This window comes from Pecten maximus, chromosome 4 (genome assembly GCF_902652985.1).
Source record: "Pecten maximus chromosome 4, xPecMax1.1, whole genome shotgun sequence".
Taxonomy (NCBI): domain Eukaryota; kingdom Metazoa; phylum Mollusca; class Bivalvia; order Pectinida; family Pectinidae; genus Pecten; species Pecten maximus.
Window position 1 is genome coordinate 26,577,984 of NC_047018.1, and position 24,340 is coordinate 26,602,323.

Here is a 24,340-nt window from a genome sequence, read left to right on the forward strand (position 1 = left end):
GTTACCTATGATACCTCTGTGTACCGTGGGATATCTACAGTACACGGTTACCTGTGATACCTCAGTGTACCGTGGGGTATCTACAGTACACAGTTATCTGTGATACCTCTGTGTACCGTGGGATATCTACAGTACACGGTTACCTGTGATACCTCAGTGTACCGTGGGATATCTACAGTACACGGTTACCTGTCATACCTCAGTGTACCGTGGGATATCTACAGTACACAGTTACCTGTGATACCTCAGTGTACCGTGGGATATCTACAGTACACGGGTTACCTGTGATACCTCAGTGTACCGTGGGATATCTACAGTACACGGTTACCTGTGATACCTCAGTGTACCGTGGGATATCTACAGTACACGGTTACCTGTGATACCTCAGTGTACCGTGGGATATCTACAGTACACGGTTACCTGTGATACCTCAGTGTACCGTGGGATATCTACAGTACACGGTTACCTGTGATACCTCAGTGTACTGTGGGATATCTACAGTACACGGTTACCTGTGATACCTCAGTGTACCGTGGGATATCTACAGTACACGGTTACCTGTGATACCTCAGTGTACCGTGGGATATCTACAGTACACAGTTACCTGTGATACCTCAGTGTACCGTGGGATATCTACAGTACACAGTTACCTGTGATACCTCAGTGTACTGTGGGATATCTACAGTACACGGTTACCTGTGATACCTCAGTGTACCGTGGGATATCTACAGTACACGGTTACCTGTGATACCTCAGTGTACCATGGAATATCTACAGTACACTGGTAATTGATCAAATAAAACTGGACAGAATACACAACAGAAGATAAAAACATCACACTTTATTTCTTAAATTAAAACTTAAACTGTATCACAGATGTCCTGGTACACAAGCTTGTCTGGTGATTATGACATTAATATATTTTTATCTTTCAACAATAAGATCACACAAACAATTTTACATGAAACATCACATGTATGTCACGGACAGTAAAACATCAGGAGCACTGAAATGAGTATCTCTGGTCAAACGGCTGTGACAAAGATCTCCACACGATGGTCTGTAATATGTGTACGGTGTGGATATCTGTACCAAACCCATTCCTGGCTTTAACAGTATTAATAAAAAAGTTGTGTTTTAAATCCCTTCAAACATGATTCAGACTTATATCTATGTGCCATGAACTACAACACATTCAGTGTGTTTACACTGATACTAATGATAACAGTGAAGTATTTGGTTAAGTTTGTGTTTACACTAATACTAATGATAATTGGGTCATGTTAATGATATGCTAAAAGTTTAAAAACTGAGCCAATTATTTTAATACTAGTAAGTGCTAAGTTTAGCTTGAATAAAGTAAAAATCCAAAAAGTCCAATACTTTGCAGTATTCTTACTTGTCTATCATTTTCTTCAATTCTTACATACACTATTTTATATTACAGCACTTAACCAATCTGAAGTTTAAAATTTGAAAAAAAAAATAAAATCAAAGTAACTAGTGGTGACATCAGCTGGTACAGATACAGATACAGATACAGATACAGACGGTTCTGATGTCAGCATCAGGTTTTATGTTTTAATTATTGCATCTACACATGAGGTAGATTTCGAAGAACAATAACATGATTAATACCTAAAAACAAAAACTCAAACTGGAACCTTAAGACACTTGTAAGCAACCATCTACTCCCACACATCACATCATCCATGTTCACACATGTAGCTGCTCAAGATTTTTATGGTAGTTATTTTTTAATAATGCTGAGAATTTTATATTCAAGTGTTCACTTTATTACATAGTAACTGACACATGTTATAAGGTATTCTCAGTCCGGGTACAAACTAGCAGCACTCCATTTCAACCTCCAGTCACACTCACTACAGTAAATGTAATACCAAATCGGCATTCTCCAAAGAGACCCTTCACCCTCTTCGAGTCCAATCTCAGGAAATGACTGGAGTATTATATTGATAACAACAAACACATACCCTGATACCACTAGGGGTCCTCCATCATTAACTTACGGTCTTGATAATTTTACCTTTGTCATGGAGGGCAAATGTTTGGTACTGGGAAGGAGATTCCCCATGGTTAGTACACAGTATTTAAGGGTCAAAGTTATGTAATATCCTAATTTACTGTATGTTAAAGATATACAGGTACGTTTGTCTGTACAAAATTTACTGTCAACTTGTACCTCTCTGTTCAGTTCAACTGATTGACAGTACCCAACTTTTCCTTGTCACATAATAATTCTGCTGTAACTTTTGGTTACATTTTCAGAGATATACCGTTTCTGTACACACTTGTTATAAAATTCTATAGGTCACAAGAATCAACAGCTGTTAAACTTTGCACAGATATCTTCAGTTGTATTTCTTATCAAATTTAGAACTTCCTTAATATTGTTTTTTAACCTTTGTGTAGTAAATATATCTCAATGACCAGCACCTCAATTATAAATGGAGTCCAGGCCAAGAAGTTCGTGAAGGCTGATATAATACTTATTGTCTGTCCAATTCACACTTTCTGTGGCTGCTGTATTCTACCTGTGCTGGAAACCTTGGGTACCAAGGATAAGTTCTGTCCTGCTTTACGAGCGATAACCACATTGTCAACTTTTTTCTGGATCATTTTAGCACGAATGCGAGGGTCAATTTCAGGCAGCTTTGGACATTTACACTCATCCCGTATATTGATAGCCTGAAAATAAAAAAGTTGGTCATTAATTTGACAATTACATGGTGCTACTGGTCCAATGACGTTAGTGGTACATGTTTGTGTGTCAAGGTTATACAAGGTCATACTGGATCACCCAATTTCTACTGATAAATCTGTGTTTACGATATACATGTACATTGTACCTCTAAAATTGTTTTCACTCCTTAAAAAAAGTCTTGTTTGCCTTTATAAAGCAGAAATCATCACATCTTTGAATAAATATGTTGTTCATTCCCAGAAAACAAAAAATTGTTTCTTAAATTCTATCCAAAAGCTTATTTGATATTAAACATTACCTTTGCCATTAGTTTTTCCATGGTGGATATTCGATTTTCATTAGAAGGATGTGTTGATGTAAATTCTAGACCTTTTGCTCCAGTGAGATCTCTCACCATCATCATATTTCTCCACAGAACACTTCCTTCTCGGACATCAAAACATGCCTGAAAGAAAAATTGTCCCATCTCAATAGGTTGTATGTTATTAAAAGTTTTCAAAATGCATGGTACGTATATTGTATGATATTTTTCAAAATGCACTGTAAAAGTGTAAATGATTTTTATTGTATTTAAAAAAAATTGCAATGAAACATTTGTTGTATAAAACAGATCACTTAGGTCAATTATAGTCATAGATTAGGTCCTTAAGTATATATATACCTATCCAGAACTGTAAAGGTACACTATTTTCACACAATGTGTGACAATGAACAGAAGAGGAAAAACTACCAGACAGGGACTGTAACCCGTGACCTCCGACCTCTAGACGGACATTCTAAACATTTGAGCTGCCTAGCCCAGTCCAGTTCCGCTACATAAGTGTCCTACCTTAGCTGCCATTTCCAGGCCTACCACATCAGCCTCTTCCTCCAACTCTCTGCTGAAGGTCAAAGTGAAGGTGTACTGCAAACAGAAAATACAGGTAGACAGCCATGTTTATGTATACAAATATTTGCTCTAATTTTAAAATATTTGGCAGTTCTTTTTCTCTTTGAGTTAATTTTGTAATTATCAACAAAATCTTCAGCAGTTTAACTGATGAAATATTCTGGAGTATTACAGGATAAAGATATTATGATCGTTGAGCATAACCTACATCAGTAACTTATTACAGTGCTAAACATTCCTTGTCAAATATTTGTATCTACTCACATGCATGACTTTCTCCATGAAGTACTGGGTGATGATGGCGATTCCATCTGATGGTATCATGGTCCAGATAGCAGTCATGAAGAAGATGATACAGTAGTCAAGAAACTGGCTCTTAGACAGTGCCTCAATCTGTGACAGAATTGTTCAGATCATTGTCATAAAAAAGAAATAGGTGTAAGATCATTGTCATCAAAAAGAAATAGGACGTACAAATATGCAAGGGGCCCATGGGCCTTAACGGTCATCTGACTCTAAAGACCCTTGTACAATTGTAGTATACATTCTCATTAGTAAGTTTAGTGGTACTGTTGGCTATGGCAGTCATCTTAAATTTAGACCAACCAAAAGAATAAAAACACTTAATCAGAACCATCTCAAGATCATTTTAGCTAAGACTGAGTTGAATGCCACTGGTAGAATTTAAGAAGAAGTTTGAAATAGGCATTCAGGAAAGCCATGAATGCGCAATCATGTTACAAAATGGCCGCCGTGGCTACCATGTCAATATTTTTACCAGTCCAAAAAATAACAACACTTTTTAGCTTCCCTTCCTTAACATCTTCACCAATTTCAAGCTCAACGGCACCAGTGGAAATGGAGAAGAAGCTTAAAATGTGAAAAATTTACGCACGGCACATGGCAGACGACAATGGACGAAGCATGATGACAAAAATATACTATTTAAAAAATCTTAATAATTGCTAGTTATTTTATGATTCACTTCAATTATATCTTAGTATTATGTCTTTTTTTGTCAGAAAACTATCACATGAGTTGTATCAAACTGACTAAGCTCCATATATATTTATTACCTTTAACACAAGACTCACCAAACTTCAGGAATAACACTATCAATTAACCAGAGTAATTAACTTATGGTTTATGTCTCTTCTCTATTTCTATAAACCTCATTTTCACTGAACCCCACTAAGCTATAGTACATGGAATAAAATATGTAATACTGTTATTTGTCACATGTCAAGGCTGTCTAAGAGTATTGTGGAAGTTTTCAAATTAAATTGTGTTACAGCTAGTCCCAAGCTAAAATACCCATGTTCAGAGTACAGTTACTAGCAAACACTGCATAGTTAAGAAAATATTTAAAATTTGTGCAATAAATATTTTTCCAGACATACTGATGACAATTTTAAGATTTTTGTTTTTTTCGACCAAATGTAGTTAAAGTATTACAGAATGTGAGCAAATAGAGTGCAACATTTAAAAAACAGATATACAGGAATACATTTACTTACTGAATGTGAACAAACAGCGTGTGCCATTTCATGAGCAAATACAACAGCCAGTTGGTCCTCATTTTCAATCAAATTCAACATTGCTGATGTGAAGAAAACATGGCCGGTCTGTAATTACACAAGAAGATGATGTTATATCCTGGATGGTAAATGTGCAGATTCAATAAAACAAACACAGGTAAGTGGTTTATATTACAAGTTTTACACCTGTAAGTGGTTTATATTACAAGTTTTACACCTGTAAGTGGTTTAAATAACAAGTTTTACACCTGTAAGTGGTTTATATTACAAGTTTTACACCTGTAAGTGGTTTATATAACAAGTTTTACACCTGTAAGTGGTTTATATTACAAGTTTTACACCTGTAAGTGGTTTATATAACAAGTTTTACACCTGTAAGTGGTTTATATTATAAGTTTCCTGTCTCCACTACAATACTTGACATTTAATGCCAACATAATTCGGCACCATGTGACTTTACAGACATGTATCATGGGTAATCTGTTTGGTATCATGTGACTTTACTGACATGGATCATGGGTAATCTGTTTGGTATCATGTGACTTTACTGACATGGATCATGGGTATTGTGTTTGGTATCATGTGACTTTATGGACACTAATCATCGGTAACAGTATTGGACACAATTTAAATGATACATACACTTATTTGTAAAGAAGGTGGAAATGTCAATAACAAAGTTTACCAAATCTTATACTCTGTACAGGAATCTTTATCTCAATGGAAAGAAACATTTTGTTACTTACTGGGAGGACGAAAGCATTGAGTGCTGGATCGTCGACAATGATTAATTTCCACTTCAAATCTTTAAGTATTGGCAGGTCTGAATTGGCTGCCAACAGTCTCTTGGCTACCCGCAACAGTGGCTGGTACAGAATATGTGAGGATAGTAACGTCCGATCCTTGTACTGTTCTATGTGCTGAAAAACATGCTTCTTTATGATTTTCAAGTTAAAATATCATTCTAACTACATGTAACAGCTGTAATGATGTGGCTCTATGACAGGACAACATATATTCTACCGAAATATATACATATATGTATAGACAAATCTTATCACAGCTAAACATGTACAACAAACAATAGATGATTCTGCTGCTTAGCGGAGGTATGGGAAGTATAATTAGCTGTCCAGAAGTTGTCTCTTATGGCTGCTGTATACAAAAATAATAATGATAAATATCAAATACTCAAATAAATATAATAATAAATATGAAAGTATAAAAAAAAGCAATTCTAAGATATAGTTATCATACAGGTATAAACAAGGAATTACAATATGTATAAAATTTGAACATATCCTGCTATTCCCTTCATTTAGAAACAGAACTCTGAGAAATCCACCAACCAAACAATATTTTTGTTGATCCTGAGTCATTGTGACTACAATGTTATATGTTTATGTCTCTTCTTCAGTCTGTTGCTACAGGAAATTTTGGCTATATCTTGTTTTAACAAAAGACATTGACAGTCGGACTGTACAATTTCAAACCTATATTTAACACTAATGGAACACTGTCATCATAAATACATGTAATACTTTATAAATAAACCACCAGGTCATCTGTGGAGTGAATATATTGAGGGTAATGTATAAGTACAGTGGCATGGTATTTCAGTCTGATTTTTACACCATTTAGTAATACAGATATGATGTACCTTTTCAACATCCTGTTTGATGATAAGGATGTGACATATCTGTTTGACCTCACACTCACTGACCTTTAAACCCTGTTTGACCTCACACTCACTGACCTTTAGACTCTGTTTGATGATAGGGATGTGTTGTACCTGTTTGACCTCACACTCACTGACCTTTAAACCCTGTTTGATGATAAGGATGTGATGTACCTGTTTGACCTCACACTCACTGACCTTTAAACCCTGTTTGATGATAAGGATGTGATGTACCTGTTTGACCTCACACTCATTGACCTGTAGACCTTGTTTGACCTCACACTCACTGCATGACCTTTAAACCCTGTTTGACCTCACACTCACTAACCTTTAGACCTTGTTTGATAATAAAGATATTGTATGACATACCTGTTCAGCTTCATACTCGCTGACCTTCAGAACCTGTTCTGGAGTAAGTATGATGAACTGTTTCCGGTTGGTTATGGGTGTGATTTGGTTGGAGGTGTATAAATGGTACATTAATATCAATGGTATGCCGACCATTGACACATACACCAACACATACATCAACTTTTTCCATCCTGGCAGATCCTTGAACCATTGTCGATATACTCTGTGTAAAAATCACACATACAAAAATTATTATCCTGTGACAAGTGATTGCATGCTATGAAATACATGTATTTTCAAATTGATTGGTGAACATTTTCTAAATGTTGATGTCTCTAAATTCCTGTACATTTTGTATATATATTATGCAAACATCAAACCAAAAAATATGAGAAATAACTAAGAGAAGCCAACTTTCCATGAAGTATACACTACTATCAAGTTAGAGCCTGATGAAAAGTTAATCATTTTTGTGGTTTCTACTAGACCATAAAATAAAAATGTATTTTAAAGTTTGATAAGTGACTGTTGTTCATTTTACCACAAAATAATCAGACATTACCATGTTATACAATTAATTTGCTGCAGTTATATGAGGCTGTGTTGACCTACCGTGATGTAATGACTGTTACATGACTGACTAAACAACACAACACAACAGTTATACGAGGCTGTGTTGACCTACCGTGATGTAATGACTGTTACATGACTGACTAAACAACACAACAGTTATATGAGGCTGTGTTGACCTACCGTGATGTAATGACTGTTACATGACTGACTAAACAACACAACACAACAGTTATACGAGGCTGTGTTGACCTACCGTGATGTAATGACTGTTACATGACTGACTAAACAACACAACACAACAGTTATATGAGGCTGTGTTGACCTACCGTGATGTAATGACTGTTACATGACTGACTAAACAACACAACAGTTATATGAGGCTGTGTTGACCTACCGTGATGTAATGACTGTTACATGACTGACTAAACAACACAACACAACAGTTATACGAGGCTGTGTTGACCTACCGTGATGTAATGACTGTTACATGACTGACTAAACAACACAACAGTTATATGAGGCTGTGTTGACCTACCGTGATGTAATGACTGTTACATGACTGACTAAACAACACAACACAACAGTTATACGAGGCTGTGTTGACCTACCGTGATGTAATGACTGTTACATGACTGACTAAACAACACAACAGTTATATGAGGCTGTGTTGACCTACCGTGATGTAATGACTGTTACATGACTGACTAAACAACACAACACAACAGTTATACGAGGCTGTGTTGACCTACCGTGATGTAATGACTGTTACATGACTGACTAAACAACACAACAGTTATATGAGGCTGTGTTGACCTACCGTGATGTAATGACTGTTACATGACTGACTAAACAACACAACACAACAGTTATACGAGGCTGTGTTGACCTACCGTGATGTAATGACTGTTACATGACTGACTAAACAACACAACACAACAGTTATATGAGGCTGTGTTGACCTACCGTGATGTAATGACTGTTACATGACTGACTAAACAACACAACACAACAGTTATACGAGGCTGTGTTGACCTACCGTGATGTAATGACTGTTACATGACTGACTAAACAACACAACACAACAGTTATACGAGGCTGTGTTGACCTACCGTGATGTAATGACTGTTACATGACTGACTAAACAACACAACACAACAGTTATACGAGGCTGTGTTGACCTACCGTGATGTAATGACTGTTACATGACTGACTAAACAACACAACACAACAGTTATATGAGGCTGTGTTGACCTACCGTGATGTAATGACTGTTACATGACTGACTAAACAACACAACAGTTATACGAGGCTGTGTTGACCTACCGTGATGTAATGACTGTTACATGACTGACTAAACAACACAACAGTTATACGAGGCTGTGTTGACCTACCGTGATGTAATGACTGTTACATGACTGACTAAACAACACAACACAACAGTTATACGAGGCTGTGTTGACCTACCGTGATGTAATGACTGTTACATGACTGACTAAACAACACAACAGTTATATGAGGCTGTGTTGACCTACCGTGATGTAATGACTGTTACATGACTGACTAAACAACACAACAGTTATACGAGGCTGTGTTGACCTACCGTGATGTAATGACTGTTACATGACTGACTAAACAACACAACACAACAGTTATACGAGGCTGTGTTGACCTACCGTGATGTAATGACTGTGAAAACCTTTAAAGTAGGTTTTAACAACACCCAGATGATGGGATGAAATGCCCTGTTTTGTTGACTAGTGCGGAACCCACATATATGCTGGATAACAGGACGTGTTTTCTGATTTGCTCTGTGTTTTCCACATATGCGGATATGTGGAGCTTTGTTCACAGCGACCAGAGGACAGCCAGTCTGTAGGTTTTTCTGACCAAGTCTGGACGTAGCTTTCACACTGGTTAATAACTTTGATGACAAACATCTGAAATTGAAGAGTTGTAATGTTATCAAAACAGACACTACTGGAAACATGGGCTTCAATAACATCCAAATAGCTTTTTATCATTCCACAAAACACCTTGTCATATGTACTTCTACAGAAAGACAGACACTTACTGGTATTATAAAGTATAGTTGTGCAAAATTAAATACCTAAAGACTAGTTCAAACTGCATGGGACAACAGCAAAATTTTAGCCCTGTGAAATTAACAACTATACAATATTAAGGAGACTTTTATAAATGTTTTTGATATATTCATCCCCTGTGACCTTGAAAGGGGGTCAATAATATTTCTGCCAATCGTTTGAAAAATCACATGAGCAATTTTCTCAGCATGTGATATAGTGTTCTAATGATAATAATCTTTTTTCTATTTGCGAATATTTTGTGATTATTCTGTAAATGTAGTGCTAAACCTTCCTACCTGGTCCCAGAAGGTTGTATTATGTATTTGCCCAGTATTATATATTAACATACTAGTGGTACTTTTAGCCAAATTACATTACATTGATATAGTGAAAAACGTCAAATTTCATAATCATAAAAGGTGTGTCCTATTGGTATAAAATAGATATTTTCATATTTTAGCAGAGACCTATATAACTATTGTGTAGGTCTCTGTTTTAGCAGCACCCGCTCAGTAGTGAATTTTGTTTACTAAAATTTACGAAAAATCTTACTCTTAACTTTATTTATAACATATGATAAATACATCTTCATATGTAAAGTAAAGGCTGCTTCATTTATGCTGGCAGCAAATATGTCGCCTGCACCAGCTGATCAAATGTGTCCTATGATATCAGGATATTGGCAGGTTGGGGAAAACAGCCAACTTGCGTATAATATGCAAACCCGTGTATTACACCAGCTGGAGTATAGATTTGTTCCTAAAAAATGCTGAAATCACTTAAACAGTGAATTTTGTAATTGTAGTATTTTTCTGTGTTCTTGTAATATTTCTCTGTTAATAAATATTTAGTATTTTAATAGCGCATCGGTCTGTTGACCTGCGAAGTACTTAATTCTTCATACCTGTGGCACTTATCATCCACATGGCTCCCTTTCACTTTTATTGCCCTCTGTTAGAGAGGTATTTATTGCCTCTCCATTCATATCACCTGAAAGATGGGATACACCAATCTGGGGGCTCCTGCGATGTCCACATCCATATCAAGGTCAACATTTACTTGTCATTAATTGTTTTTCTGAGTGTTATGTGTATTATTATTGTCACATTTAGATAAAAGGAGCTGTCCGATCGTTCACAGGAGCAGGGTTCTCCTTTACTCCTCTTTTTCTCTAAACTAGGGTATTGTGGCGGGTGTCTGGCGCTAACTCAAAGACACTTTACAGAGGACTGCCGGAGTTTGATTCCATTGATTTGACAGCACCAGCAGTTTTTCGCTCCACAATATATTATTTAACAACACATTAGTTTACTACAAGGTAAATAATATTTCACTCAATGAGTTAACTGATAGTGTTGTCTACTTAGAAATTTGATGTTACTCAACAGGAAGTATTACATCAATTTCTGGTCTATATGTACTTTTCAACGTGCAAATAATGTTTAATTTTGCATTTGGTTGATATTTCATGACTAACTACATGTGACTTGGACGAAATCTTAAAAAAGTTAATTTTAAAGTGATTTTGACTTTCTTTAGTGTCTAACAAAGCTATAGCATATCTGGCGTCTCATAGGCAAGGTTGCTTATTATACGCAAGTTGGTGTTTTTCTCAAACCTGATTTTATACTTTGTACTAATGATCAGTTACAGTACTGTTTCAGTACCATATTTACAGGTGTAGCACAATCATTACCTTCCTCTTCCACACAGAGTAAGAAACATGGTTCTATTTGCTTTGAAAAGAAGGCACAGAGTGCATCAAAGAATTGTAGACATTCACACTGCACACCCTCGATGTCAACACCCAAACCTGTAAAAACCCAGATAAAAGAGTTACTCAAGGGACATAATTTATTGAAACCGAAAGTAGGGGAGAAGTAATTATTTTGTAAAGGTGTTGTGTTATTTTTATTTCGTTTGAGGTTGTTATTATAACACTCTTCAAATCCCACTTTTATTTCTAAGAATCAAATTATATAATTTTATTACAATTTTAGTTTTAAAAAAGCAATATTTGATCATCAATATTGCATTTAGTGGAAGCAGGTGCCCGTCTCCCCGGCAAAATTTCCCCTTTGTTGTCAATGGCTACAACATAACATCATGGCGGACATTAATTTGTAACGGTTCCACAACAATGCTTGTTTCTGGATGTTAAACTAACCAACGCTGATAAAGACAGGTATTTGATTTTCTAACTTATCCACTGTATATCCTACGAGCCTGGTTTACATGAGTTTTAAAATGGGCGTACCTTGGTGGCTTAATTATGCAGCTTACAATTGTTTTTAAAAAAAAGTTTGTTGTTTTAATGGTTGTGAGTAGGTTCAGATTCTGGCTCTGGTTTACGAATATTCATGTCCAGGTACATTTGTGTCATGTACATATACTCTTTGATTTACAAATTATGTTTAACGTAATTGTAGAGGTCTTTAATGTGGAAATGTGACATTAAATATTTCATTGATGTAGTTTAAACACTATTTTATTATACAGAAAAGCAAATACATGATACATTTTTTTTATTGACATTAAAGATATGAAATACTAGCTTTTATCTAGCGGTCTCGTTGTTGTTTTATATATAACTGCATGCAATAAATTAGTACCATTAGTTGTAACTAGCTCAGAAGGCCATAGAATTAAAAAAAAATCAATCATGCATGTCCGATTATCAATTAAGTGATAAGGGTATATGTGTAGCGGGACTGGACTGGGTCGATCATCGGTGACCAGGTAGCTCAAATGGTAGAGCATCCGGCTAGTGTTCGGAGGTCCCGGGTTCGAACCCCGGTCTGGCCGCTACATTTTCTCCTCTCCTGTTACAAAATTGGCGCCCAACTAAAATACCCACGGTGGTGGTATAAGGGTCTCGTGTGTCTTCGAGGGCGAAGACTTGGAAAAAAGGAGGGAGGTGTGTAGCGGGACTGGACTGGGTCGATCATCGGTGACCAGGTAGCTCAAATGGTAGAGCATCCGGCTAGTGTTCGGAGGTCCCGGGTTCGAACCCCGGTCTGGCCGCTACATTTTCTCCTCTCCTGTTACATATGTAGTGCATCATAGTGCAATCTGCCATGGGTAGGTTAAAAGTAGTTGATATAGGTAGCTGTGGTTGCATTTATTATGTAGAATACAAATGATACTTATGTTAAAATCAAACAAGGCAATAAATATCTCCAGTTCAAGAAATTCTTCAAAAACCAACATCCTGCCAATTACAAGTTCATGCGTGTGTTGTGGTTCATTCACTGGCCGGATTTCTATCAAAATAGTTTAGACACTTTCTGATTGTGAATTTAAAATCACTTACTATTAGATACAATTAGTTAATTATTACTGTTCACAGAATAGTACAAACTATTGTAAATAAGTCAATATTAAATATATTAAGTGCCTTTAGAAATTGTATGGTTGACATGAATACTTGCATCTCAGATGTTTACATTTCTAGTTTGCAGTATTTATGTATACATACTAGTCTAGGAAAACCTGGCTAGTGAAATATTGTACACCCTCTGTTTATTGTTTGAAGAGATGTAAAATCTTGGAAGACCTTATAAATCTTTTTTTATTTGTAAGCTTGAAGATTCAGCATCCATTGCAATAGTCCAAATTATTCTGACATTTTATTGACTTATATTAATATCAATCTGGTGTTGTTTAACATTGTCCAGACCAATATCACTTGGACAACAATTGCTCATATGTGTAATCATAAACCGCATGAAATCTGCAATAAATATGATATTGATAATATACTTATATCATCTTTTTGATTCATATTTAGATAAAATTTGTATTTGTGATTATTTTGCAGAAAAATATGGAAAAAGAATCCAAAAAGCGAGGGAGACGATCTCAAGTTGGTCCGTTAGATGGACATGAAGGAAATACATCTTTCGAACTGGATTTAGCCTCAGACAAAACTCCCCAACATCATACTAACAGGTAATGTTTACTTTTTAACCATTTTGTTATTCTCAAGAATGTATGGAAGAACAGTTCATTTTATTCCAAAACAGTTATGCATGACTGGGAAATAATAGTCAGTGGCTTGGTTATACACAGTTTTGTAGTGTTTGGATAAGACAGTGTTTTCTTATTTGTAAACGTTATCATGGTAGATAATCATTTTGAAGCTTGTAGCTATTTTGAGATATATTGATGAACTATGAATGAATATTCAAAACTATGTATTCTTCGTCCAAAAACCATTGACATCACATTTCAATATTGTCACTGTGAAGTATCAACCATTATTTCCCATAAATCTTTCTTCAAATAATTGGAATACAAAGGTTCACAGCAGATCAATAATTACCGAGCTGTTATAATATTATGACTGTTTAATGACAACACCAGTTGCTGACCCTAACAACCTTTTGAGTTATTAAATGGGCCTTACTATAATATATGGTACTATTATTATTACTGACATAATAGTCAATAGCTAAGTGTTTTAGACTGGGTAACCTCTCACCTCACAATGCTTTGATACTAACTTTATATGATGGGATCAAAAGTCTATTAGTCTTACAATTCAGATAAATTGTGGACACAATCAGCTGATTCATTACTAATAATAGTCACTAAGTTGTAATCATTCAGTAATTTGTTTTGATGTTGATGTTAAGTCACAAAGAAGTTGTTTGGTATTTATTTATTCTGGAACATTATTTCTTGCACTGTAAATTAAGAATGCTTTAACCTTACACGGAGGCATCATTCCATAAAACTTTTTTTTTTTTTTAATCGAACCATTCATTCACCATTGTTTTAAGATTTAAAGAACACCTACAGTGCTGCTTCACATGCAATCGTTCAATGCATTAGTTGCTAATAGGCAGACATGTTTATGTTCATATTCCTAACCCTGTCAACAGTTTAGTATAATTGTACCCCTTCATTCCTCAGTGTGGATCACCCTGAAATGTTGTAAGTAAAGTGTTTGTTAAGTTTTACCTATTTGTATATAATGCTATGATGTTGTTTATTGTCATTGTTGTACTTACATGTGTATATATAGATTACAACCTGATTTACATACAATATTGGGTCAATGAACTTCACTTGATCAATTGGGTTAATCGAGTGACCCAATACTGAAAAAATAGTTTTGTTGGCTAGCTAAATAGTTGTTAACTTTGTAAATCTTTAAGATACAATAACATTGTAGTTGACAGAGTATGACGATATTTAAGACCTAACACAGTCATTTTGATTAAGTAGATAGCATTTCAAACTTATACTATAGCTTACAGTTTTAGCTTTGCTTTAACATTTTACCTTATTTGAAAAATCGCTGTATTACCCATAATAAAAGCTCACTTATAACCACAGTTCTATAAATATTCATATACTGCTATACAGAATTGACAGGAAATCTACATGGAGGTTGATTCTTTCATAGTGTTGAGTTCATGAGGTTGATTCTCTCATAGTGTTGAGTTCATGAGGTTGATTCTCTCATAGTGTTGAGTTCATGAGGTTGATTCTCTCATAGTGTTGAGTTCATGAGGTTGATTCCTTCATATTGTCGAGTTAATGAGGTTGATTCCCTCATGGTGTTGAGTTCATGAGGTTGATTCTCTTATAGTGTCAAGTTAATGGGGTTGATTCCTTCATATTGTCAAGTTATTGAAGTAATGAGGTTGATTTTCTCACAGTCACATTGTCAGGCATCTTTGCTAACCAAGGGTTACTCTACGCTAAGCTCCATTTCACGTGAAATGGAACGTAATTAGCGTAGAGTAACCCATGGTTAGCGAATATGAGTGTCAGGTAACTGAGATTGACTCCCTCATGATGTCAAATTAATAAGGATGACTCCCACATAATGTCAACTTAATAAGTTTGACTTCCTCATAGTGTGACCTTGACCCCATTAGAGTTCCAGGTTGATGAGACTGAGTCCCTTGTAGTTAACGACTTTGTCATCCTCTTAGTATGAAATTATAATTGATCAACAAGATTTACACCCTGAATTTTAAATACAAAGTTGATAAGACTGACAACTACTGAATCATATTAACTGGTGAAGTGACCACTCATGTATCTTTCCTTTGATTGTACACACTTCACAAGGCTTTCTCCCTTATTTCTCCCTCAAGTTAACATGGCCTTATTTTGTTTTATCAAAGCATGTTGTCAGTATGACTACCTGTTTTGTTTGATAATTGTATGGTGACATTTTCTTATAGTAAGTGTACATGACTTTTATTTGGCTTGCTATTCATCTGGTGGTGGGTTACATGATAAAAACAAGTCATTTTATCATTTTCTGTTTTGACACTACATTATAATCTCCAACAGTTTTCTCAATGCATGTCATTAGTTTATACAATGTGTATTTCATTTTCTAGCTAGTTTTTGCTAGTTTATGATTTATTTTTGAGGTGGCTTGAGCTAACATTTATCGTTTTGGTGACAAGTTTTTGCTTTGAATAATTTCATGATGCATGATGTAAATGATGATCAATTTTGATGATAGATTTGTGAATCTCTAATTTTTTTCACCAACAATGTTTGATAATTACTTACTTCATAATCTTTGTATATGTCTATAGAATCAAAGCTCAAATTCTTGTTAGTATTCCTTACTTTAAATGATTCAAATCAATATCAGTCACTTATAATCAATGATATGAAACTAAACAACATAATGCCTATATAGACATATATTAAACATATAGTATCTAGTTTGACCTATACATTATACAGGATAGAGCCTTAAGTAGTATCACAGGGGATTGCCTTTTTCAATAATTAGCTCGTCTCTTCGAAGAAGAGTGAGAGCTTATGTCGTCACTCCGGCGTCGGCGTCGGCGTTGGTTTTCCAAATGTTAAATTTTTGGTGCAAGTGTTGAAAGGCATAGTAATTTATGGTAATATGGTCCCTGTGGGGGTCAAACTAACCCCTGCCGGAGTTAAACTAAAAGATTTTTTGGAAAAAAAACAGATTTTTGAAAATTTTTGGACTTAGAAAATTTTTGCGTTAAGTTTTTGGTGCAAGTGTTGAAAGGTATTAATACACCACTTTATAATTGTACTAGGGTGCTGATAATTGGTAATAGACTCCCTCTTGGGTTAAACTATCCCCTGCCGGAGTTAAACTAAAAATTTTTTGGGAAAAAACCAGAATTTTCAAATTTTTGGACTTAGAATATTTCTGCGTTAAGTTTTTGGTGCAAGTGTTGAAAGGTATTAATACACCACTTTATAATTGTACTAGGGTGCTGATAATTGGTAATAGACTCCCTCTTGGGTTAAACTATCCCCTGCCAGAGTTAAACTAAAAGATTTTTTTGGGAAAAAAACAGAATTTTCAAATTTTTGGACTTAGAATATTTCTGCGTTAAGTTTTTGGTGCAAGTGTTGAAAGGTATTAATACACCACTTTATAATTGTACTATGGTGCTGATAATTGGTAATAGACTCCCTCTTGGGTTAAACTATCCCCTGCCGGAGTTAAACTAAAAATTTTTTGGGAAAAAACCAGAATTTTCAAATTTTTGGACTTAGAATATTTCTGCATTAAGTTTTTGGTGCAAGTGTTGAAAGGTATTAATACACCACTTTATAATTGTACTATGGTGCTGATATTTGGTAAAAGAGTCCCTATGGAGTTACACTATCCCTTCTTGGGGTGAAACTGAAAATAAAACAATGTGAAAATGCTCACAATAGACAATTTATACCGATCCACATTTTTCAAGGGAGACAACTCTCATCAGGATAATATTTTGTCAAAAAATTGAAGAAATATGTCCAAAAGCAATTACATTTGTATTTAATATATTCATTTAATCTACAACAGCATAGCTTGTCTCCCGAAGGTTTGTCAATAAATAATTTATATATATATAAATTTGTATGGTTTTGAAAATTGCATGAATTCACAAAGCATAATCTGATCAAGTAAACAAGTTAAATATTATTAATGCAATTTGCGAAACCAGTCCAATTAATATATTTTAATTATTTATTGACAAACATTTGCGAGACGAGCTATGCTGTTCTCCAACAGCTCTTGTTTTTATTCTGATTCGATCATATCTTTGTAGTGGTGACTTACACTTATTTTTTGTGTGATTTGAACAAGAATGCGGAAAATGTCTTTGGTATATGAATTCTAAACCAGTTCATTAACATTAAAATTAGTTTTCTGAGGTATATCAAAATCATTATCTCATTGTGTGTTTACCAAGTTTGATTGCCAAATACAACATATAGAAATGTGTGATAAAGTTATGAGCATGTGTTGGTGGACCATTTTATGGTAAATGGTAGTTTACTTCTAGTCAAGATAGCTTTACAAAATGATCAAAGAAGATAAGATTTTAATGGTATTCATAAGTATTCCAGGCAAAAGGACTAAAATCCCAGTAAAACCAGAATTATCTCCCCTTCTACTGATTCAATCATGAAATAAATATGAGTGCCGTTTCTAGACAGCTGAATGTGTTATAAGTAGTAGGAGTTACTTATTGATTGTCATAAAAGGTGTTTTAGAATGTCTGAAATTAGAATTCGAATGTTGTCCAAGCATTACCTCACAGGCCATTAATGATGCATAACTTCACAAAGGTCTCTACCCCCACCCCTTGTATTTGATTCTAATTGTACGGTTATCATATTTCTGGGAAAGCAGATTTTCATTTTTGGCTGGTGTTTGGGATTATGACTAATGGGAGTATATTAATGTACATTGTATGTATTTTACTTATATCTACCAGACACTTAAGTACAAATTTATTTGAGTATATATAAACTGAACTACTCCATTTAAAAATATTTTATCACCCATGACTTTAAGCTTTCAGCTGTTAAATATTTAAGTGAGCATGTAAATAACACCTGATAAAATCTGACAGAAATAAATCAGTTACGAATAACATTTAATTGATCAGAAATAAGTATGTCTGACACTTAACAAAGGAAATGGTAGAACATTATTCCTGTTGTAGTTTTGTCCCATATAGAATTAAATGGAATGATACTCTTGGTGTGTTTGTTACAAGGATTTCAACAAGGATTTTTATATGAGCTTAGATTATTTCATGTTGATATTTTGCATTTTAGTTCTTAAAGTGCATCTATAGACATGAGATACAATACCCAATGAATTGAAATCTTCATTCCAGTATTGAATCACAAAAATTTATTCAAAATATTCTTAATTGTAGAAATCTGTATAGTATTTGTTTAGCTGTGTAACAATTTACTGCACGTTAAGTATTATATTTGTTTTACAATTCTGGGAAACTAGCAGTAGGCACTCCATAATTTCCTGGAGATTCTAGATCATTTACAATAAAAACAATTATCATGCTAAAAATTTTTTTTTTTCTGCCTTTATCAGCAGTCGAGCTGCCTGGGTATACTATTGTTGAGAGTTTTGACAATAGAACTATCTACACCATTGTATCACTGTCTGGGTCTCACTAAGGGTTCCGAAAATTCACCATTCTTTGGTCATATTATAGTAATCAGACCCTGGTGTTTTAATTGAGATGATCTCCAGTGTGTTTCTTTCTTCTTTTTTTTTTCCAGAAATATCTACTAATGCTCTTTCTACAAAATAAATTGTACATCTGCAAATTGCAAATCATTTCTCAGCATCTTCCAAGAAAAGACATCCTTGTGGTCCTTTGATCATTTATGAAGATTCTTCTGAATGTAATTTAACTAAAAAGAAGAATTAACATCAAGTAATGTTACTTAACAAGGATCCATATGTAACTGTTACTAAACAGACTTTTTTCACCTTTTTTCAGTAAAGTATTAGATACCTTCAGAGACCATGTCAAGGAAGCCAGTCGAAAGAAGAATGCCATCGCAGCCATAGTAGATGCTAAGAAGAGTCTGTCTAAATGGCGTTCTTATGCAACATCTAAACGTGTCAGGGAGCGCAAAAGTAAGTACAAGAGATATCAGTAGTTTTTCAGAAACACCACAGTCGAGAATGCATTGTTGTGTTATAGTCTCCTGATTTACCAAACCGGACTTCATTACTTGTTATAATCTGGTATACTGTACATCTAGATCTTTGTTAAGTTTGGTTTTCAATTTGAAAATATCTAAGCATGATTTCAAATTGTATAATAAGTTGTAATTTCATAAATTAATACTTGTAAACCTCTAATTACTTTAATTGGATTGAATCAAAAGAAATGATAAAAATATAGGTCTGGTATTTTCTTCTAAAAATTGAAAGACTTGTATATTTCTTATTCTTAATTCAACATTTAGATTCATTAAGTATATATTTTTATTAAAATATCTAAAACAGTGAAGAAAAAATAAATAAATGAAATATATATGAAACGTTTAGGAAAAGTTTCTTCTAGAAAATAAAAAAAATAAAATGCTAACTTATTTTTATAATGTATTTCATCCTCCTAATAACAGACCCAGGTCAGTAAATTTTTGTGTGCATGGTATAAAATAAATATTCAAGAAGTAATTTTGTTTTGTTCAGTTGACTAATCATTTAATTACTTGCTATTAAACCTGATGTAAATAACACTGAATGTAAAATAACTATTTTATAATCGTCTTTGCTTTAATCAAATTCTAGCAAATTTGCTGTAAACTGTTGTAAATAAAAACTATGTTTTAACAATCGCATTGGTTTCTGTAATAACTTATCAAACTGAAGTAAATAGTGAAATATGTCTCACGTCTGCTTAACAATGAGTAGTTAATATGCTTTTGTCGTAGCTTTATATATATTTTTATGCATTTATATGATATCAAGCATATATATATATATATATATATTGTATGTACGGTATATGATATATTTACCCTGAATTCTCAATTAGTTTTACAACAAATTTTGTTTGCTAAAAAAATATTCAAATCAAACTGCACTTCAAAATCTGCTGAATTTTCAATTACTTATCATTTTGGGACATACTGCAAGTACAGAATTTGTTTATATTTTGTTATTGTTTAGCTTTTAATTAGATATTATCAACATATGTATTATTTTTTAATTGCTTGGTTTTGCATTGTTTACTATCAACAACTGGGTGGGTATTAAAAGTATATTATATAACGTGAGAAAATCTTTTTAGATTATGATGAAATCAGCTTTGGCCTGCAATAATATTTTCCAATACATGTATATTCAAATTTCAACTGATACATTTCATCATGATATACAAAAGTACATATGTTGATTATATCTACTCTACCATTATAGTAGGTTATGTACATCTGCTTATCCTGTGCTTGTATAACCAACAAACCATGCTGCAGCCAGTAGAACAATGTTAACTCGCCCAAGATTTGTCACAAATAGCTCTTTTGTTTACATTTATAATACAAGGGAGGTTTTTTTGGGGGGGAAAATACATTGCTCATGCTTTGTCTGTTGGGACAAAACTCACTTTGGTAAATTCACAGAAAGAGCATGGCTTTAAATTGTTGTTCATCCTACCTTGTAGTTACTGTCACATATACACCAAAACATCACTGTACAATATAATCCTAATTTTACGTAAGTGTATAAAAGCTTCATTGATTTAATCGTGACACATTCGGATTTTGTTATTTTGAAAAAAAAAAGCAATAAAAAAAAACCAAACAAACAAGCAAAAAACAAACAGAAAAGAGACAGAGATTTCAGCATTTTAAGAAATACTTTTCAACCAAGGAACCGAGACGAATGTAGTGACTTTCAACCAATGAAGCTTGGTTCCTTAGTATTAAGCATGGCAATGGTAAGTAATACTAGTTACGATTGCAATGGTATGACATACATATACTATAGTTACCATGGCAATGGGATACAAAACTAGTTACCATGGTAATGGTATACAATACTAGTTACCATGGCAATAGTATGACATATTATAGTTACCATGACAATAGCATGGCATACTATAGTTACCATGGCAATGGTATACAATACTAGTTACCAAGGCAATATCATGACCATGGAAAACTTATTTTTGATGTTCCACTTTATTTGTTGTTGACAGATCAGTTTTTAGGTAGGTAATAACTGTAACCGATACTTTCCTCCATAAAGTGTTGTATAGATAGTCCAGTGGTGTTACAAGGAGAGGAGGGTAGAGGAGGTAGAGGAGGGTAGAGGAGGAGTATCCATCATGTCCCGGCTATAGATGACATACATTATAGTAAACTCCTCAATGTCCTCTAGACTCCTTTCCTTGTATTACTGCCTCATATCCTCGTTTGTGTGTTTATGTAATTACTATCATAGTCGTCTCTTTAGATCTTGTTCTGTTTCTTCTAAAGAAGCTAAATATCCTAAGTTTGTTTCAGTTGTTATTTGTTTTAATAAATCAGTTTTTGCATGCGTAAACTTTGCATTCATCACAAAATTCTATGGGAAACTTAAGTGATTTGCAGCAGATATTAAATAGAAAAGTATTTCATCATATTTTCTCTGTACGTGTACATGACAAGGAAAGCATTTTTCAATACATTGTATATCATCTTGTATTAAATAATTTTTTTTTTTAAATCTTCCTGTCTCTGAATCTCTTGGAGAAATAACTTGTTTATCTTTTCTTCTTCTGTTTTATAATTCCAAATTTAATAAATCTTAATTACTTATTCACCTCCTTACAACATCTTGATTTGCATATAAATGATCTTTTCCTTTATTTGGATGTAACTATTTAATTAATAAGTTCCTATATTTGGACATGACTATTTGATTGGTTAGTTCCTATATTTGGATATGACGATTTGATTGGCTAGTTCTTATATTTGGATGTAACTATTTGATTGGCTATAAGTTCCTTTATTTGGATGTGACAATTTGATTTGTTAGTTCCTATATTTCGATATGACGATTTGATTGGTTATTTCCTATATTTCGATATGACGATTTGATTGGTTATTTCCTTTATTTGGATGTGACGATTCAATTAGTTTTTTTATTTGGATGTGACTATTTTCAAAATTTGTTACTTGTCTGTATTTTGATGACACACACGTAATTTCATTTGTTAAACAATAGAACAGTGATCAGGTAAGGGTAATAACTGGAGTTGCTCATTAAGGTAAGATTTTTGGATTATCGTTATGTAGAGGGGAAAGCATCATTATTGTATACAGAAATGTTTACATGTAATTCAAATAAAACAATTTTTTATTGTAATCATCAGAATCTTTCAACTCAATAGTAACTATTTACAGAAATATAGTGATGTTTGCAAATTTTTATTTTTTGAGCACTTGCTAGAAACCTTTTTATTGTTGAGTAAAAAATGTTGTACATTGCATGTCAAGCATGTACCTGACACAATGTAGTTACCTAGCATACATGTACGACGCTGTTAAACTCTTTGGTGATCAGAGAAGCCTCACAGCAGAAATACATCTTATCCTTGTCTTTAGAACAGTTTCAATTTTAATGACATTTCCAGGAAATAGGCCTCTGAATGGACTGGTCAGTAGTGACCAGCTGTGTGACATCCAAGTGTTGAATGATGAACAAATTTATCATCTAATTATTAGATATTGTATTACATGTACACTGTAATGAATGTCTTGTGGACCTGCAGGTTTCAATTTAGCTTCTAATTAATCTTTTAAACAACTGTTAGATTACATGAAATATTCTCCAGCAGGTAGAAAATGTTCTGTTGGTCTTTATCAATAGATGAGTATATGCGTGACCTGGGTAAGTGGGCGTGTTCTCCCAGCACGGAGTGATCAGTCTTCCTACAATGACTGCTATAGGGCCACTTAGAATGACCTGTCTCATAGTCCCCGTACATTATTCAGATATGTACAGTAGGTTATTTATTTATATTTAGGGATCACCGGTAATGGAAATCCCTATTGTTTTTGTAGTGTTTTTTCTTCTTCTTCCTATTATTATTTTTCTTATTTTCACAGATCTTGTAAATACTTTCATTCAGAAGTGAAAACAGATAAAACATTCATATTTTAGTACCTGATTGAGAACTTCATCTTGATCACTACAGTAACGTTTTGGTGATCATAAGTTCAAAGGTCAGGTTCACTTATCTATAAATAGAACTTTTCAGAATGTTTTTTGAATGACCATAATTTCCTAAGTTTGATTCCATGCACGCTCAGTGAGTTATGTAGTTCATGATCAGAGCCATGGTATCAGAGAATGTCACTACCGGTAGGTCAAAATTAGGTGAAAAAGCAAAGTCTGAAATCAAGTATTCTCCACTGAGATGGAATATGCAATTTATCTAGTCATCAGACCAAAAATGACTGAGATACGGCACTTTGAAAAAAGAAAAGTTTTTACCGCCAAAATTCAAAATAAGGGAAAAGTGCCCTTAAAGTGTTTCAGCTCCTTCATCTCTGCATCTACTAACTTGATATTTGGTACAACAATAGCATGTAATAGTGGCTACAAAAGTTTTTAATTTTCATTAAACTTTACCTAATTATTCAAGGTCACAGAGGTCAAATTATCAAAAAATTCTTTCATTCGTATGATTCCTTCCATGCTCAGTGCATTGTGTAACTATC

The 24,340-nt window shown here is 34.0% G+C and overlaps 2 protein-coding genes across 7 annotated transcripts in view; one reads left to right on the forward strand and one right to left on the reverse strand.

Annotated features, from left to right (window-relative positions):
- Window positions 1-821: 821 nt before the first annotated feature.
- LOC117325650 (metalloendopeptidase OMA1, mitochondrial-like) lies at window positions 822-11,672 on the reverse strand. Its single transcript, XM_033882039.1, has 9 exons — window positions 11,535-11,672; window positions 9,428-9,691; window positions 7,200-7,404; window positions 5,899-6,072; window positions 5,132-5,239; window positions 3,879-4,007; window positions 3,555-3,629; window positions 3,024-3,170; window positions 822-2,709 (listed from the first exon to the last, which is right to left on the reverse strand). The coding sequence occupies exons 1-9, from the start codon at window positions 11,561-11,563 to the stop codon at window positions 2,527-2,529; spliced, it is 1,314 nt and encodes a 437-aa protein (XP_033737930.1). The 5' UTR covers window positions 11,564-11,672; the 3' UTR covers window positions 822-2,526.
- A 238-nt stretch (window positions 11,673-11,910) lies between these two features.
- The window catches only part of LOC117325651 (transient receptor potential cation channel subfamily V member 6-like), a 34,067-nt gene continuing 21,637 nt past the window's right edge, over window positions 11,911-24,340 (forward strand). For 2 of the 6 annotated variants that reach the window (XM_033882040.1, XM_033882044.1), the window contains exons 1-5: window positions 11,911-12,023; window positions 13,659-13,789; window positions 14,756-14,776; window positions 19,618-19,757; window positions 21,832-21,843. In XM_033882040.1, coding sequence (XP_033737931.1) covers window positions 13,665-13,789; window positions 14,756-14,776; window positions 19,618-19,757; window positions 21,832-21,843 — 298 coding nt within the window. In that variant the 5' untranslated portion in view covers window positions 11,911-12,023; window positions 13,659-13,664. Of the gene's footprint in view, window positions 12,024-13,658; window positions 13,790-14,755; window positions 14,777-19,617; window positions 19,758-21,831; window positions 21,844-23,486; window positions 23,508-24,340 lie in introns of all 6 variants that reach the window. The other 4 variants (XM_033882041.1, XM_033882045.1, XM_033882042.1 and 1 more) reach the window with 3 other exon arrangements.